The sequence below is a fragment of the Tursiops truncatus genome, chromosome 2 (genome assembly GCF_011762595.2).
Source record: "Tursiops truncatus isolate mTurTru1 chromosome 2, mTurTru1.mat.Y, whole genome shotgun sequence".
NCBI classification, from domain to species: Eukaryota; Metazoa; Chordata; class Mammalia; order Artiodactyla; family Delphinidae; genus Tursiops; species Tursiops truncatus.
Window position 1 is genome coordinate 5,912,072 of NC_047035.1, and position 16,203 is coordinate 5,928,274.

The 16,203-nt window shown below is 52.8% G+C and overlaps 1 protein-coding gene across 9 annotated transcripts in view; it reads left to right on the forward strand.

Moving 5' to 3' along the window:
- Positions 1 to 1,185: 1,185 nt before the first annotated feature.
- The window catches only part of BCL11B (BCL11 transcription factor B), a 93,571-nt gene continuing 78,553 nt past the window's right edge, over positions 1,186 to 16,203 (forward strand). For 3 of the 9 annotated variants that reach the window (XM_033850640.2, XM_033850641.2, XM_033850643.2), the window contains exon 1: positions 1,189 to 3,195. In XM_033850640.2, coding sequence (XP_033706531.1) covers positions 3,138 to 3,195 — 58 coding nt within the window. In that variant the 5' untranslated portion in view covers positions 1,189 to 3,137. Of the gene's footprint in view, positions 3,196 to 16,203 lie in introns of all 9 variants that reach the window. The other 6 variants (XM_073800070.1, XM_073800071.1, XM_073800067.1 and 3 more) reach the window with 5 other exon arrangements.

A 16,203-nucleotide genomic window follows, 5' to 3' on the forward strand; every position in this document is an offset into this window, starting at 1 on the left:
TGCTGGGATTTCGGGCGCCGGAGCGCCGGCGGCGCGGGGAGGCAGGCCAGCCGCGGCGATTTGAGTCCAGACCTGCCCCCGTGCGCTGTGTGACCTTGGGCAAAGCACTGTCCCTCTCTGGACTTCACACCACCAGTGCTCAGAGAGCTCTCCCAAATTTAAGAATGTGGGCAAGTTGGGATGGCCGGTTTATGGTTTTCTTAAGAAGTTTATTTAAGGTGCGTGTGGGCATTTTTTTCTTACTTAGGCCACTTTCCTGGAAAGATTTTCGTGGTAGGGCTGCATGGGAGGAGGTGCTTCCAGACTTTGGACCACGTGGAGGTGGGGTGTAGGTGGTGGGTGATGGGCTGCAGCGCGCAGCCCCGGGTGGGTAGCTAGTGCGGACTGGCTCGCCCCCCGCGCCCCTTCGCCCCCCACGCCGCCCCCTCCGCCCAGTCTCCACCCGCTCGTCCGCCGACCCTGCCGCCCGGTCCGCAGAGCTGCACGCTAGGGCACATTTTATTGTTATTAGTTTTTAGGTGGGGGTGGCTTGGGCTGAGAGGTTTTTCTGTCCTCGCCAATGGGCGCTGCGCTCTGTTAAGTTGTTGGTGCCGTCGCCCGACCCACGACCTTGGGGGCGAACGCCCCCACCCCCGTATCCTCCCCAGAGGAAAAGGCCCTGAGGGAGGCGGCGCTCCCGGAGGCGTCACGGCCCAGCCTTTCGCTCCGGTGAGGCCGCCAGGGCCCGGCCTGGGGGCGGGGTGGGGTGGGTGCAGCTGGGCTCGCCCGCGAAGCCCAGTCCGGAGCCAGGCCCGGACCCGCCCTCGCCGCCTCCCGGCCCAGACCCGAGATGCCCTGGGAACGGTGAGGGGGCCGGCCGCGTGGCACGCCCAGCCGGGAGGGCAAGTCGCGAAATAGATGAAGTTGGCTGCGGCCTGGGGAGGGACGAGGAGGTTGGAGTGGGGGTGGAGGTCCACGCGGACTGCGGCCTGGCCTTGTCCCCGGGCCACGGACAGGCGCCCACAACTCCTCTTGTCCTCGCCGGCTGCAGATCAAACGGCTGACAAGGCAGCTGTGTCCTTCCCAGTCTGACGGGCGATTTCCAGTCCTGCCCTGGGCGGAGGAGCCCTGGGGGAGGGGGGCGTTACTTCTAGGCTGCAGTAATTGTCAGGGGGTGGGAGGGAACTGGGGGACCTGAGGGGGTCACCCACACGAGTGGGTCCAGAGATCCGGCCACACCTATTTCTGGGTCAGCAGGTACGAGAACCTCTCCCACGTGGAGCAGCCCTGCCCTTCACCCCCACGCTTCCCACAGATCTCGACGTTGGGGCCGGGGTGTCCGTGTACACCGCAAGGAGTTAATGGGATGAGGTGGAGGGAGCGCACAGATTGGGGTGAACATTCCTTCCGGAATGCGACTCAGACAAGGTCTCACGTTTCCCCTCCCCCAAATGTGCCCTTAATTCTCTGCTCTTAGCATCTTTTATTTTGTCCGCTCCGCTCTCGCCGAGTTTGGAATATCAGGATTTATATGGAGACACTTTTTGGAAGTTTAACCCCGACCCCTCGATAAAACAAAAGTGAAAACAACCAAGGTACTTTTCTAGGGACATGAAGCAATTGACCATCTGCCTCCAGTCCCCGTGTCGACCCCAACCCTCTTTCACAGCCATCCCCACGCCCCCCGCCCGCCAAGAGCTTTCGGATGAGTGGGTGGGGACTTGCGTTGATTCAACTTACTTCCACGCACAGCGCACTCCGCCCCTCTTCTCTCGGGGTCCAGCTCCCTGGAGGGGAGGAGGGATGGAGGATTTTCTTTTATTTAAAAATATCCTGCCCAGCGTCCTCCCTTCCCCCCTCCCCCAGGCGTTTTGCGCTGGCAGTGCAAGGGGAGGAGAGGAGCGCTCTAAAACGCTGCACGTGTGGCCGGCCTGGACTGCGGGTGTGCGCACGGGCGAATATGTGTGTGAGTGTGTGTGAGTGTGTGAGTGTGTGTGTGTGTGTGTGTGTGTGTGTGTGTGTGTGTGCGCTTTCTTGTTCTCTTACAGGGTACAATGTTAAAAAGCCACCGCTAGTCGCCCCCAGTGCTCCGACTCTCTGGGTCTTTTTGTCTCTAGTGCAGATTAAACGTCACGTCCGCACTTGAACTTGAATTTTATCCCATTGTACAGAGGCAGCCCCAGCCATAGAGAGACCGAGAGCTCCCAGAGAACCCGGACTCCGCCATCTTCACGTTGCAATCTATAGCTCCCAGTCCGCGCCCGCACCGACCCAGGCGCACTGGGCGAGCCGCCCCTCGGCCCAGCTCCCCTCGGGCCCGCGGCGCCAGGGGAGCGCTGGGGAGCGCTCGCGGGGACCCGGCAGCCTCTCCGGCCGGCGCCAGCCTGCCAGGTGAACTGGGAAGGAGCCGCTCCTGGAGTCCCCCCAGAGCCTCGGAAGGGTCAGTCTCCGAGAAAAAAACAGGCAGCCCGCAGAAAACCCAGAAACAACCGAACCGGGGCAGTTTTACATTGCTTTGGGTTTCTGGAGGGGGCGGGGTGAGGGGGTACGAGACAAGTCCCCAAGTTTTCTTTGCTTTTTTTTCTTTTCTTTTTCTTCTATTTTTTATTTGTTTGCATTTTTTTTTTCCTTTTTCCCCCTTCTGGTAGAAGTGCGCTTTCCACCTACCAGACCCTGAAAGAAAGTGTCAGGAGCCGGTGCAAAATCCGGTTTAAGTTCAAGAAGACATTTGCAAGTCCAGGAGGCCAAGCAGTTTGAAGAAGTGTAAGCAATTTTTTTTTCCTTGAAAAGAATATATTTTTGAAGAAACCAGCCAGTCCGCGACAAGCAAGAGCAGATTTTTTTTTTTTTTGCCTTTCTCCTATTTTAGATCGAGAGGTTTTCCTTTTTCCTTCTCTTTTTCTTTTTTTTGCAAACAAAACAAAAAACAGCATAGAAGAAAGCGCAAAATAAAGAAGAAGAAGAGGAGGAAGAGAGGGCAAGAGGGGAAGGAAAAAAAAAAAAACCAAAACACCAACCCGGGCAGAGGAGGCGCGGCGGCGGCGGCGGCGGCGGCAGCGGCGGCGGCAGCGGCGCGGCGCGGCGGCGGCTCGGACCCCTCCCCCGGCTCCCCCCATCGGTGCAGCTCTCCGTGCGATGCCAGAATAGATGCCGGGGCAATGTCCCGCCGCAAACAGGGCAACCCGCAGCACTTGTCCCAGAGGGAGCTCATCACCCGTAAGTGTCTGCGGCGTGCGCGCGAGGGGCCGGAGGATGGGGCTCCGGGCGCCCGGGGCTGGGGACACCGAGCCAGGCGCAGCCGGGCCGGGCGCCGGGGAGGCCCGCGGGCTCGCAGGGGCAGCAGCGTCGGCCCAGAGCATGGTAGGGGGCGGGGGGCCTTGGGAAAGTTTCTTTGCAGCCCGGAGAGTCCGGGCTCTGCGCACTCAGACGCGCCTCGGGCTCGGGGGCCTGCGGAGCGGGCTCCGGGCCGGGGAGGGGGCGCGCGGGCTGGAGGAGGTGTGTGTGTGCGCGCGGATCCCGGCTGGACGCTCGCCCCTCCGAGCGGCGTGTGTGGCGGCGGCGGCGCTGGTGGCGGGGTTTGGAGAGGAGGGGGAGGGGGCTGGGGGAGCGGAGGGGGAGGGGAGCCGGGAAGTGGGGAAAAGTTGGCTAGCGCGTGGGTCCGCGCTGACGGCGCGGGCGGAGGAGAGCGGGGTGCGCTCGGGCCTGGGGGAGATGCGGGGCGAGGGGCGGCCGCCGGCTCCGAGTCCCCCAAGCGCTGCACCCGGCCGGGCAGGGCGCCGGCCACGCCGGTCCTAGGATTCCGCAGCCGCCTTTCTCTCCCCTCCTCTTGCTATTTGCAAAAGAATCCAGCTGCGTGGCTGTTTGCCGGGCTCCTGCACCCCAACCCCCATTTCCCCACCTCCGTCTGTCTCCTGGGATGATCTTGTCTTCTTTCCCCCACTCCAAAAGAAGGTGGGGGCATCGGGGGCTGGTGAAAAATCCCCGCCACGGGGGGAAAAAAAGCGTTGTTAGCTAGGAGTGGGATGTGCTTGTACAATAGTGGAGGGGGGGAAGAAAAAAAGAAAAAAGGAAAGAGATCTATCAATCTCTCACCCATCTTCCTATCTCGGATCTTTCATCTCCCCTATCTAAATAAACAAGGCAGGTCGCAGTGGAAATCCACCGGCTGAAATCCTGTGGATTTCAAGCAAGTGGCGGGGCGGGCAAAGTCAGGCAGCGGGGCAGAGACGCAGCAGCTTCCAGCGCCCCAGTCGGGTTTATTTAGCAAAGGGAAGAAGCGTGCGGGAGCGGGCCAGGTACGGGGTTTGCAGGGGAGCTCGCCCGGCTGCCTGCACGCTTGCACCCCCGGAAGGTCGGCTCGCAGCGCTCCCCGCCCGCCGCAGCCCGCGGGGCCGCTGCTCCGCGGCGCGCAAACCTTTCCCCGCGGTCCTTTCTCTCGCGGTGCCTGGGTCGCCTTTGCTTTTTTTTTTTTTTTTTTTTTAATTTTTTTGAAACTGCAATAGAAATAAAACGTCCTCTGGGTGCCATCGAAACAGCGGGCAGGTTGTGTTCCTGCAGTCCTTGGAGCACCTCGTCAGGCTGGGGCCGGGCTGCCGGCGCGGAGCTGGAGAAGGGCTGCGCGCCCAGCCGCCGCCGAGGACCGGCTGCGGGGCGGCCGAGAGCCGAATATTTATGTTATATTTTAAAAAATTTAAATAAATAAATAAATATATAAAGGGGTTCTCCCCTCCCCTGAAAACCCAGCATAGGCGCCATCTGCTCGGAGCATTTGCTGCTGCCATCTCTCCTTTGTTACAGCAGATACATTAGTAAGAATTTGTGGATTTATTATTATTTTGGGGGGAAGGGAATAGATATTAAAGTGGGCTTGCCTTGGGAGAGGGATACCTTTCTGGAGGGAGGGAAGAGGACTTCTATTTTTCATCATTGTAACATCAAAGGAGACTCGCTGGTTGCATTTAAAACAAAATGTTTTGCGACCATATTTGAACCTGGTTTGATCAAGGTCCTCATCGCCAGTTGACATTTCGTCCTTTACCAATCCTTTAGCAATCGCTTATTCTACCCCCCTCCCCCGTTTAGATGGTGGAGTGGCTGTTAGAATGTCTGTACTTGCAGACGCCTAATTTCTCCAGGAGGCAATTTGCCCCACAGAGCCTCTGTATAATTGCAAGGGTTGTTTTTGAGGAGGGGGAAGTTGGGGGGGGAGTCCGGGAAGGGGGAGTTGTCTGGGGTGCATTGCCAAGCTGGCAGCAGCGAAGGAGCCAGGAGTGTTTGCAGTTGTGTGTAAAGGGGGAAAGAAGCAGGTAGGTTCGCTTTGCTTTTGCTCTCTCCTCTCTGGTGTTCCTGGGACCTCAGGAGCAAGCCCTGGCCAGGAGGACTGGCGGCAGCTGGGCATGGGGGGCGAGGGGTGCCTAGTGCAACATCCTTCCATCCTTCATTTGTTTCACGGCTGTTTCAGTCTTGCTCAGAGCAGTGCTGGGGAAAGCCGGCTGACCCTGGAGCAGTGGCAGGGACGAGAGGTGGGGAGGAGACCAGGGGGCAAAGGATATCCCACCTGCCTTCCTGGAGTGCACGGAGGCCAGGGCATATGCAGGGGTTTAAGCAGGGAGAGTGGTCCAACCAGTTTTCAGACAAGGCTATTTATTATCCAAAAGCAGCTGGCTTTTCTGTCTGTCCTATGTCACCCGGAAGGTGGGAGTGCAGGCAGGGGAAAGGCAAGAATTGGATGCAGTTTCGGCTGTAGGGCCTGTGCAAGTGTGCCTTTCCACAACGATGCAGGAGTTGTGGGTCTCGTGTGCTCTGGAGCCCTGGCCAGCAAAATGAGTGCTGCCGCAGCCCTGATCCGGTGTCCACATTTTAGTTCAAATGTGAAAGAAACAGCCTAAAACGTGGTGCATCTTCAGTTGGGTGGCAGCCCGCCGGCCGCAGGTTCTTTAGAGATGATGCAACTTAGTATAACTGATGGTTTGAGAAACAGAAGAGCACACAAACAGCATCGATCATCTTGCAGGGGGGTTGGCAAGTGGGAGAAGGGCTCCATAATGAGCTAGTTAAATTTACAGACAGGGCCAGTGAGAAGAGGAGTGAGGTAGAAAAGAGAGAGTGGGAGACAGCTGGGGATGAAGACTGAGGCTTCTGGTTTGTTTCAAAATGTTTGACCCAGATGGATATGGCTTTTAAAACCGGAGGACAGACACAGCTTTCAAGAAAAACAAACACAAAACAACACAGTGACAGTAGTGCACAGGGTAGGATGAGGACCAGTGACTGGCCAGGCAGAGGGAAGGGCCGTGAGCCCACTGTGCCAGGCCGGGTGAGTGGGGAGGCAGATGAACCCCAGGCCGTGCAGGAGCTCTGAGGCTTCCCGAAGGAAATAAGAAGGCCAGGGTAGATTACACAGACCCAGCGAAGGTGATTTTTTCGACAACCCACCAACAGGTTTCCTTGGAAGGTTAGTAATTTTCCGTATGAATTCACGATTTTGCAGAACTACTAGAGACCCCAGATTTGACACGGAAGTTAGGGTGTGTTAATTCCATGGTTGCCTTTTAAATTAGGCTTTGCTGTGGCTGTGTGTTTTGAAGGCCGCTGTGCTTACAATTATCTTAACTTCCCAGGGTAGAGTATATCTCCAGGTGTCCACATATCTTTCAAAATTGGGCCTCTGATAAATTTCATAAGACCTGGGTCCCTCTTTTTTTTTGGTAGTTGGTGGGGGGAGTGAAGTTTGTCTCCCTTCTGCACAGAAGGGAACCCCATATCATTAGAAGTGTGATATAAGTCAGCTGCTCTGATTCTAAGGGAGAATAGAAATGTGTTCATCCAAGGTGTCATGCCAGGCGGACTTTATTCATTTGTAATTCACACCTGAGAGAAGAAATAGCCATGAGCATATTTTAACAACCCCTAATATTTTTAGAGGGTAGTCTTTCCCTCCCTGAAAATTATGCACGGGGGCATATTTCCTTTTTTTCTGAGGGTGGGAGGTGGCTCTCTGTGCTTTGGCCTCGGCGATTTTTGTCTGGCCTTCAAAATATTTCGTAACAGAAAACGAGTCATTTCTCAAGTGCTGGAGTGAATGCAGTTGCTTTGGTGAAGGCGGCCTTAGGAACATGGAGGGAGGCTGAGTCAGATGCTGGGATGTGATGCTTTGCTGACCACTGTGCGGGGCCAGATGGGTCTCATTGACCAAAGGGGAGGCCAATTTTGGGTGCCCCGGACAGTAATTAGCATCTGTCTCAGGTGAGATGGGAGCGCGCAAAGCAATCGATCAGTTTCCCGCTGTAGAGGGCACTGGTTTCTAGCGCCTTATCAGAATCGAGCTCTTGGCACTGTCTTTGGGCTTAGAACACGGCTTGCACCCGCCTTCTCTTTTTCCTTTTCATCTCCTTTCTCCGATCGCTTTGCATTCTCTGTTGCTTGTTGTGATAAAATACTTTCCAAAATAAACTTTCAGTTGAATTGGCTTTTAGTTGATGGCAAGGCTGCAACGCCCAGCAGCGTCTGGCGCCTCTTGGCAGCTAGGGGGAGCTCGGTGCCCGTGTCATGCGTGGAGCCGTCGCTGCGAGGGGCCGGGACCCGGCTTCCATCAGCCGCGAAAGCAGTTTACGTTGCTGCAAAATGTCCTAAGTGTGAAGTTGTAATATTGATTTTCCTGCAGAGAGTCGAGCAGGACAAAATGAGAATATAAGTTTGAGAAATCTATTTTCGAGCCATCGGCATTGATTTACAAGCCCTCACTAGGCAGATGGGGACAATTTTCTTTTTTTTAATTTTTTTTTTTTAAACAGTTACAATTGTTAGCTTTGAATGGGCGTGTTTCCTCCGGTTAGTCTGTGGTCTTGACTTTCTGAATTGCATTAGGTCGTTGAGGCATGCCTGATGGGGTGAGGGGGTCTGCGAAGAGTGAACCTCGTTTTGTCCATTCCTGTGTTGCATGTCACAGACCTGGGGATCTGCCACTGCTCTGGGGAGTCATGCGTCTCAAACAGCTTGATGAGTGGAAATCTTTTCAGCTCAGATTTTATAACACTTGGATCCTCAATTCCATTTATTAGGTAACGTTCCCACTGTACTAAGTGAACTAGCACCATTCCCCAAAGAGATAAAATGCCAACTCAAATAATGTGTAAAACTTTGTCTGGAAGGAGTATGTGCTTGCTAGACCCAGCGTTGCTAATACCTTTCACCCCAAACGGTGCCCTTAATGGATGGCTTTTAATGACACGATTTCTCCCCTAACCGTGTAATTTCGTGCTGGGGAATATGTGTGCTTTTGATCACGGAATTTGTGGATCTATAATGTCTTCTTCTCCAAGTTCAAGAAATCTGCAGAGGGCTTCCCAGGTGGCGCAGTGGTTGAGGGTCTGCCTGCCGATGCAGGGGACACGGGTTCGTGCCCCGGTCCGGGAAGATCCCACATGCCGCGGAGCGGCTGGGCCCGTGAGCCATGGCCGCTGAGCCTGCGCGTCCGGAGCCTGTGCTCCGCAACGGGAGAGACGCCACAACAGTAAGAGGCCCGCGTACCGCAAAAAAAAAAAAAAAAAAAAAAGAAATCTGCAGACAGCACAGTTAACCCAGAGTCTTCTGCTTGAGTTCAATATATGGGCAGAAGAGGTAACGTGGCGACAGGAAAGGAGTGCTTTATTCTAACCTGAAAGAGAAATAAATTAGGTCAGACAAAAGCCTAGCGCTGTCATCAGGCAGAGCAGGAGCCTTCACTCTCCAGTACAGAGGGCCAGCAATTTATCTGATGATTTCTCGACTTCATTTAATGTCTGAATCGAGCCTGCTGTAAGCATATTGTGGCAGCGAGCTCATTTGACGACTCAGAGACGAGGCGTCACTGTCACCTCGAAGCCTTGGGCTGGGACAGTTGCCTCTGGCCTGCAGAGAACCGTTAAAAAAATTCATTTCAGAAATCCCCAGTCCTTTGCCTTGGAACTTGGGGGAGTTTCACAAGCTGTAACTAAACACAGACTACAGATACCACAATGTGTGAAGAAAAATATTATATGGGGGAGGGTAAAGATGGGGTCCTTGACCTTTGGGGACTATCTCCTCCATCTCCTATGGCTTAAGGAAGGACCTTCTGGCTGTCCAGTTAGGTCTTACCGTTAGCTGAAACTCTCCAGGGACTTTGGACTAAGTTGAATGCTGTTGTCACATCTGGGAGGACAAGGGACAGTAAATGCTCCTTGGGGACCATGCCCACGGTCAAGTTGTTGATGCCGGCCAAGCATCTGCAGGCGGTGTTAGCTGTGGGCCCGCTGGGGTGTTTTTTTCATGGGGAGAGGGCACATCAGAAGACCAGGGATGAGTGTCTGTGTCACCCGGCTGCTCTGAGCATGGCTTCGTCACTTTCCAGCTCTATTTACTCACACGCTTGGGCCTGGGGGCCTGTGTGTCCTTTTCCCCACCCCCTGCTCCCAATCCCACACATCTTCCTTCCTTCCCAGAGAGCCAAACCTCAGTGAGATCTACCCGAGCTGTCGTCCCCTCCCCAAGAAAAGCCATTTGTTGACCGCCTCCCTGGAGCAGTAGTTTTCCCCAGGCGAGTATAAAAAGTGCCGAGAGCAGGCTATTTGGAGACACATGAAAAGCAGAGGGACACACTTCGTGTGTCTTCTGCACGAGCCTGCGAGCGGGGTGAGGGGAACAGCATCGTTTTTACTGGCAAAAGTGACACCAGATTGCGCTTTGATTAATGGTGCCACATTCACGGGGACTCTCGTCCGGCATTTTGACATATGCAAGTCTTTTGTGTAGTTGCTGAAATTCAAGAAATTCATTCTTTATTTCTTTTTCCGAGGCAGCTGATCATCTGCTTGGGTGTTGAATCAGACAGACTGAGCTCTGGTACTGTAATGAAATCCCAGACCACACAAAATTAGGTAACTTCAAAGTAAAAAAAAAAAAAAAAAAAATCCTCTGTTTCACACAACTTTTTTATGACCCCCTTCAATTGAACTGCTGAAATGCAAATACACTTGAGAACGTTCTAACAACTTCATGCTAAAACAACACACGAAAATGACTCAAGGAAGCTGAATGCCAATGTTACTGTGATGAACGTGCACCTCAGAAATGGATGCCCTGCTGAGAATTAAAAAAGTGGTGGAGGATCACGTTTAAATTTCTCCCTTGGAAACGAGATGCTGAAAGCAGCTTCCACTCTTGCTAGTTTGCTGTCGGCCTCAGAGACTCTCCTCCAGTTAAGGGCTTGTAGCTCAGCGTCCTGTATGATGGCCCTTTTCTTCTGCTGAGCACCTTTGAAAAAGCACAGCGTTAAATAAAACAAATCTCTTCGTTGGGCCCCGAAGAATGCTTTTACGTCGCATCGTTGTGAGCTCTGTCGTGTCTCTGAAGATTTAAGGCGTTTGCAATTTTCTGGAATCTTCTGAATGTGTTTAGAAGTATTTCTGTACCTTTCCTTTTTTTTTTCTTTTCTTTAAAGAACTATTTTATTTCTCAAATCATAGGTCACTCCATTCTTTGGTCTCATGGACTTGACTTCTTTCTTAGTAACCTTTTAGTAGTGGACGGGCTCTGTGAATACACCTGAATGCTGCTCTCCTTAATGGGCTCTTTTTCCTGCTTTTGACTGTGTGAGACCCGGCCTCCGGAGCTCAGTTTTGCGGGATCTGGAGAGGTGGATGCAGTGGGGGAGGGGGGAGAGGTTGGACTGAGTCCATGGAGCAAGTTAGGGTGTGTTGCAGCGAGCTGATTTTAACACGCTAAAGTATTCTGAAACCAGGCCGGGGGCATGGAGGACAATATGTGTATGTATATGGGGGTGCCCCTCACACCCTCAGAACTCCCCACCTGGAGTCTACCGGCTGGGTTCTTCCTGCACCCCAAACCTCTCCTCGGATCAGGAATCCCCGCCTTCCTGAAATGCCCGCCAAGCCTTCCCCATGATGGGCCCGGTCAGCCAGACCCTGGGTCATTTTCACGGGAAGGGAAATCCACGTTACAGATAAGGTTGTGCCCTGGCATCCTTCTCTCTGCCCAGATGTCAGAAATCTTGAACATTTCATTTTGAGGCGTGTGCTGTGTCTGGCATGGAGCAGATGGGGCCTTGAGGGGTGGTGGCCGGCCCTGGTGTGTGCCCCTCCCTGCAGCGGATTTGAGGGCGCTGGGGGGGTGGCCTTTGAGGGTCTCAAGGAGGCTCGGGGTCTGGGTGACACCTGGAACAGGCTGGAGTCCTCAGCCCTTCTCCCTGGAGGGCAGGTGGTCCGGGAAGAGAGAGCTCATCTCTCTGCGGAACCCGTCTCTCACCAGCCTGGCTGCACCCCCCCGCCCCGGGTCGGGTCCTTGCTTGGAGGCGGGAGTTGGGTGGGCAGACGGGAGGCAGGGATCCGACTGCGTCCTGACCCTTCTTGGCCCCTCGAGGAACGTCCTCGGGACACTGCCTGGCTCAGCTGAGGCTCCCCGCTTATCTGCGACTCCTCTGCCGGGCGCTGCGCGATTCCCTCTGTGCGGAGAACTTCATAAATGTCTTGTCGAGCCTTCAAGCGTCATCTAGTCATAGATTATTTTCTCCACCAAGAATTGATTCCTTCTCTCTCCCATCCACCCCTCCCCCCGCCACACACGGTTGTTATTTTCTCTTGGAGCCAATAAATTAAACATTGATGGAAGCTCAGAAAGTGTTGTGCTCCGTCGAGTTCGCGTTTCAGTGGCATTTAGGTGTCGCCTGGGGTCTTGGCCCCTCCCTGACTGTTCGCGGGGAGGAGAGTGAAAAGATCCTTTTGCAGATTACTGGTGAGCACGGGCCGGCTGGCAAAGGCTCCGTCTTCGTAGGAAGCAGGTGTAACGTCTCCAGTCAGAGGCAGGGCTCCGGCAGGCGGATGGGTGCTCAACGTTTCTTGTAAACACTCGTGCAAATAGGATGGCGGCTGTGACGTTGGTGGCCCAAGATTTTGAGAGCCTGGCACCCCTCCTCCCCACATCCTTCCCCTATCCACCCACGCCTCCATCACTGAATCCATAACTCTATGTAGGTGTCTCCTGGTCTGTGGCTTAGCCATTAAGGACAGCGATTTGGATTTGAATCAGTGCAGGGGTAAGGGGACACGGGCCTGTGCGCTGTGTGTGCAGCAGGGCACACACGCTGTGCTCTGGGGACAGAGGCCCGCCCCTTGGCTGGAATTCCCCGAAGGGCAGGTGCAGGGGCAGTTGTTAGGGGAGACCCAGGGTGGGCGGGGCCCTTGGAGCCCAGCGTGTGTGTAGGGCAGTCACTGACCAGGTAAGGCTCGCTAGGCCTTTGCAGCTGCCGGGGGCCTGTGGGCTGCTTGGCTGGGCCGGTGTTAATGATGTCTTTCCATCTGTCTTCTGCCCACATTCCTTCCCAGCCAAGCATGGGGGAGCGAGTCTTAGGACCAAGTGCTTCCTCGTCCACTTAACAACAACGTCCATTATTATCTGCGAACCCTGATTTCATTGCTTCTGAATGCATTTATCAGCTGGGAGGAGGCCTCGCCTTGTGAATTAAATGTGGTTTTGTTGTAAAGGAAAATTACAACAAATGTATAAGTGTGTGTGTGTGAATACACGTTTGTCCATGTGCTTTCGGATGTCACATTTCAGGACCCACCCCAATCTGATACCTGACGTTTAAACAGGTCGTCTGCTGCATTCATTCATTTTTCCTCCTAATGAGTCAAACATTTTAGCGATCCCTCTACTTTATTCAGCTCGTACTAGTGAGGGCAGCAGTATTTTCCAGGGCTGCCTGACACTCGGGGAGCTTTGCGTGAAAGCAAAAATCCTCTCGCGGGAAAGACCTCATCTTCGCCTTCTTTTTTTGAAGAAGTTTGCCGGACAGGGCAGCCTGAGGGACTGGTTTGTAGGGTCTGGGAATTTGAAAGGCTGTTTCGTTTGTATGTGGCTTTTCACTTTTCTGGTGCTTTCTCATCGCTGGGTGCCTGTCCCAGCAGGGGCCGGGTTCTCTGAGGCTGTGTGGGCTCCATCGAGGTGCCCACAGGTCAGAGGAAGGAAGGTTCTGGGGTGGGGGCCAGGCCCATCTCACTTTGCCCTCCTCTGAGCTTGGGCAAGTGGTTCTTTCTCCTTTTATTTCTTCTGTGAGGGACAGGGTTCTAAGAAGGGACACACACACAGACACACACACGCACACACATGCACCCCACACGCCCAGCTCGGTATCCGCCTGCCAGCGGAAGTGAAACCACAGCCCTTTGGGGGTGTCTCCGAAGGCCTTGAACATGAGATTCAGCAAGCTGTCTCGGTCCACCTGCTCTGGCCTAGAAATTTGACAGTTTTGGGGTTCGGGGTGACGTCGCTGCCTTCCTGGGAAGCGCCTCCTGAAGAGTCAAAGCCCAGAGCTCCCCGTGCCAGGGGCTGGGCAGAGGGAACCCCATTATTGGAGTTGGGTGAAAACCCCTGTCATCCTAAGGAGTTTTACTTTCAGCACTGCAAGTGGGGAGGGGGGGAAGGGGATTTTTTTGTGTTTCTTTTTCTCCTGCACGCCCTTGGAGGAGGCAGTGAGCTGGACCCGGGGTCTGGAGACCCGAGTTCAGAGCCGTCTGCAGGATGGGACGCCAGCAGCGCCTGGCTGCTCAGGCTGGTTGGCTGGAGGGAGAAATTAGACCTGCAGCCCAGTGAACGGCTTCGGCTATTTTCAAACTCAATTACTGGGGCTCACAAGGGCTTGCTGCGTGAGGAAAGTGAAAAGGCAGAGGCCGCCAAATAAAGGAAAGAATACCAGATGTTACCCAAAACAGCAAAACAAAAAAAAAAGGAGAAAAAGGAAAAAGTACTGGTACAGAGTCCTTAGCAAAAGATGGAGGGGCGAGGGAGGGATACTTATGAACAGGTGACCTTTGCTCATTTTTAAATTCGTCTGTGTTTCTTTTAAAAGAGAAAAGAAATTTGAAATTATGTAGCTTAAAACCTCCCAACAGAGAGGAGATATTCATGCTTCTTCCCAAAACTCCCACCAGGAGTACGGATGGACGGACTTGGCTGAAAAAGTTAATGAAAAGCAAAACCAAGCAAAACCAAAACAAGGAAACCAAAGATGAAATTAGACGGCAGAAAACACCTCCCCATCCTCAGAAAGGATGATCAAGTTGGGATTTGGATGGATGAGCTGTTGTCTTTGTTTATTTTTATCAAATGCCCTTATGGAGGCAGCCGGCTGCCAGGCCCGCTCAGGAGGGCCCGGGTACCTCCACAGAACTCACCCCTGTTTCATTTGAATTCTCAATTTCATTTTGTCCTTTTTCTTTTGCATTTTAGCGCATTTCCTTTGTGCCTCTCTCTCTCTCTCTTTTTAACAAAACAATATTTTGACATTCTCCCCCCATTTATTAGAGTTCCTTTTCTAGAAATGGCCTACAATACATCCTTATATTTCTAAAGAACTGTTTTCACAGCCCTCTCCTTTGGCTCTGAAATTATGTATATGTAATTGGTAATTAAAGGTGCGAGCTTTTCAATATAAACAGTATTGCTCAATGTTAGATCATTAAAGGGGAAAGAGGCACTGAATAATTAATTACCTTTTACACTCTGGCAAACCGTTCGCAGGAACCTGGAACCCAGTCCCCCCTAGAACCACTGTTCGGCGTGAGGGTTGTGATTACATTTTAACCATAGCAAAGCGTCTTTTCATAAAATAAATTGGTAAATGAATCATGTAGCATTGTCTTCCAACTCTTTTTAAAATAAACCCCGATTTCTTTTTAAAGTGTAATTAGTGGTTTCTGGGGCTGCCTTTGTGCACTGTTTCTCATACCTTATAGGTTCTTTCTGTTAGAGGTATGCAGACGAGAGATTTCGGATTTCCTCATCTGCGGGGTGTTTCTGTGCGGTCACATTTCCAGTGCGTTTCTACGTGTAATTCATCGAGGGTTCTGTCTGCTTTTCTATAAGCACAGGCGGGATCTCACATTGTCACTTCCCTTCTCAGCAATACCTGTGCACTGACCCGTGCATGCCTAGTTCATACATGTTACATGTGCCGTCTATCCGGTCTTACACAGGGACTCTCACAGGCCCTGGAGAAGCTTGTATTCAGAAAATACAGGGCAGTGATTTATATGTAGGATGGAAGATGCCACAGAATTTTTTCCTTAAATTGTCTGTTCTTTGGCTCTGACCCGTCAATAACTTCACTGCCACGGAATGTGTTTTCCCCCATTCCATTTCTTCCCTCTGTTCTGTGGTTTTCATTATCCTTTCCTAAATACCGTACAACAGAAAATGTACCTGCCTCCTCGGGTTTCAGACCTCTGGCCGCCCTCTTGCTTCTCTGAAGACCCTGCCGCTTGTGCTATCTACATGACGACTGACATTTGCTCTCGAAAAATTCCACCCCGAATTTGCTCAGACCCCGAGGAAGGATGCAACCTCACTGTCCGCGTCCCTTATTTATGACAGTTTCGGCTGCCGTGTCTCCCAGTTTTCCCTGAGGGGGTTGCTGCGTTTTGAGGCATTTATTAGCTTCAAAATAGTTGGGTCCCGTGCCCCCTACAAAAAAGAATGAAAGGAGATATATCGGCTGCTAAAGAAATATGAAAACGTACAGCCCGTTGAAAGTGTGGTTCGTCCTCTGCCAAGAAATGCTTTTGTAATCTGAAGAATTATTTTTTTTTTCTTTTCTTTTTTCTGGGAGTGACAATAAAACCAACAAACAAAAAAGGACAGTGGGGAGTTGGTGAGTGTCGGGAAATCTACAAAGCAATGGAAGGCTGACCGGGAGCAGAGTGTTTGGCAGGAAAGCTGGCTCCCGCTTTCAGCCAGCCAACTCCCAGCGTCTCTTCCCTGCATTTTTCTTTTTTTTTCTTTCAATATTTCTTTTTGAACCAACGCTCACTTGTTGCTTTCTGAGCCCGTGGGTTCCTTTCTCTCGCAAGGACTGGCCCTGGGACGCCCGTCTGGGTTTCTGTTTTCTTGTCTGGTGTGCAGCCAGGTCTCAGGTAGAGGAATGCAAGCAGGACTCTTATGAATGGGGAGGACGTGAATGAAAGGTGGGAGGGAAGGGAGGGGGCAGCTTGAGCCTAAGCGGGGAGAGACAGCTCTGGCTCCCGGTTCTCAGACTTGGCCGCCCATTGGAATCACCTGGGAATCTTACAAAAAAAAAAAAGGAAAAGACTGATTGATGTTTGGCTCTCAGTGTAGCTGGTCTGGGGTGCAGCCTGGGTGTCGGGGGTTTTCAAAGCTCCCAGGTGATTCTTAGATGTTGCAGAGTTTGAG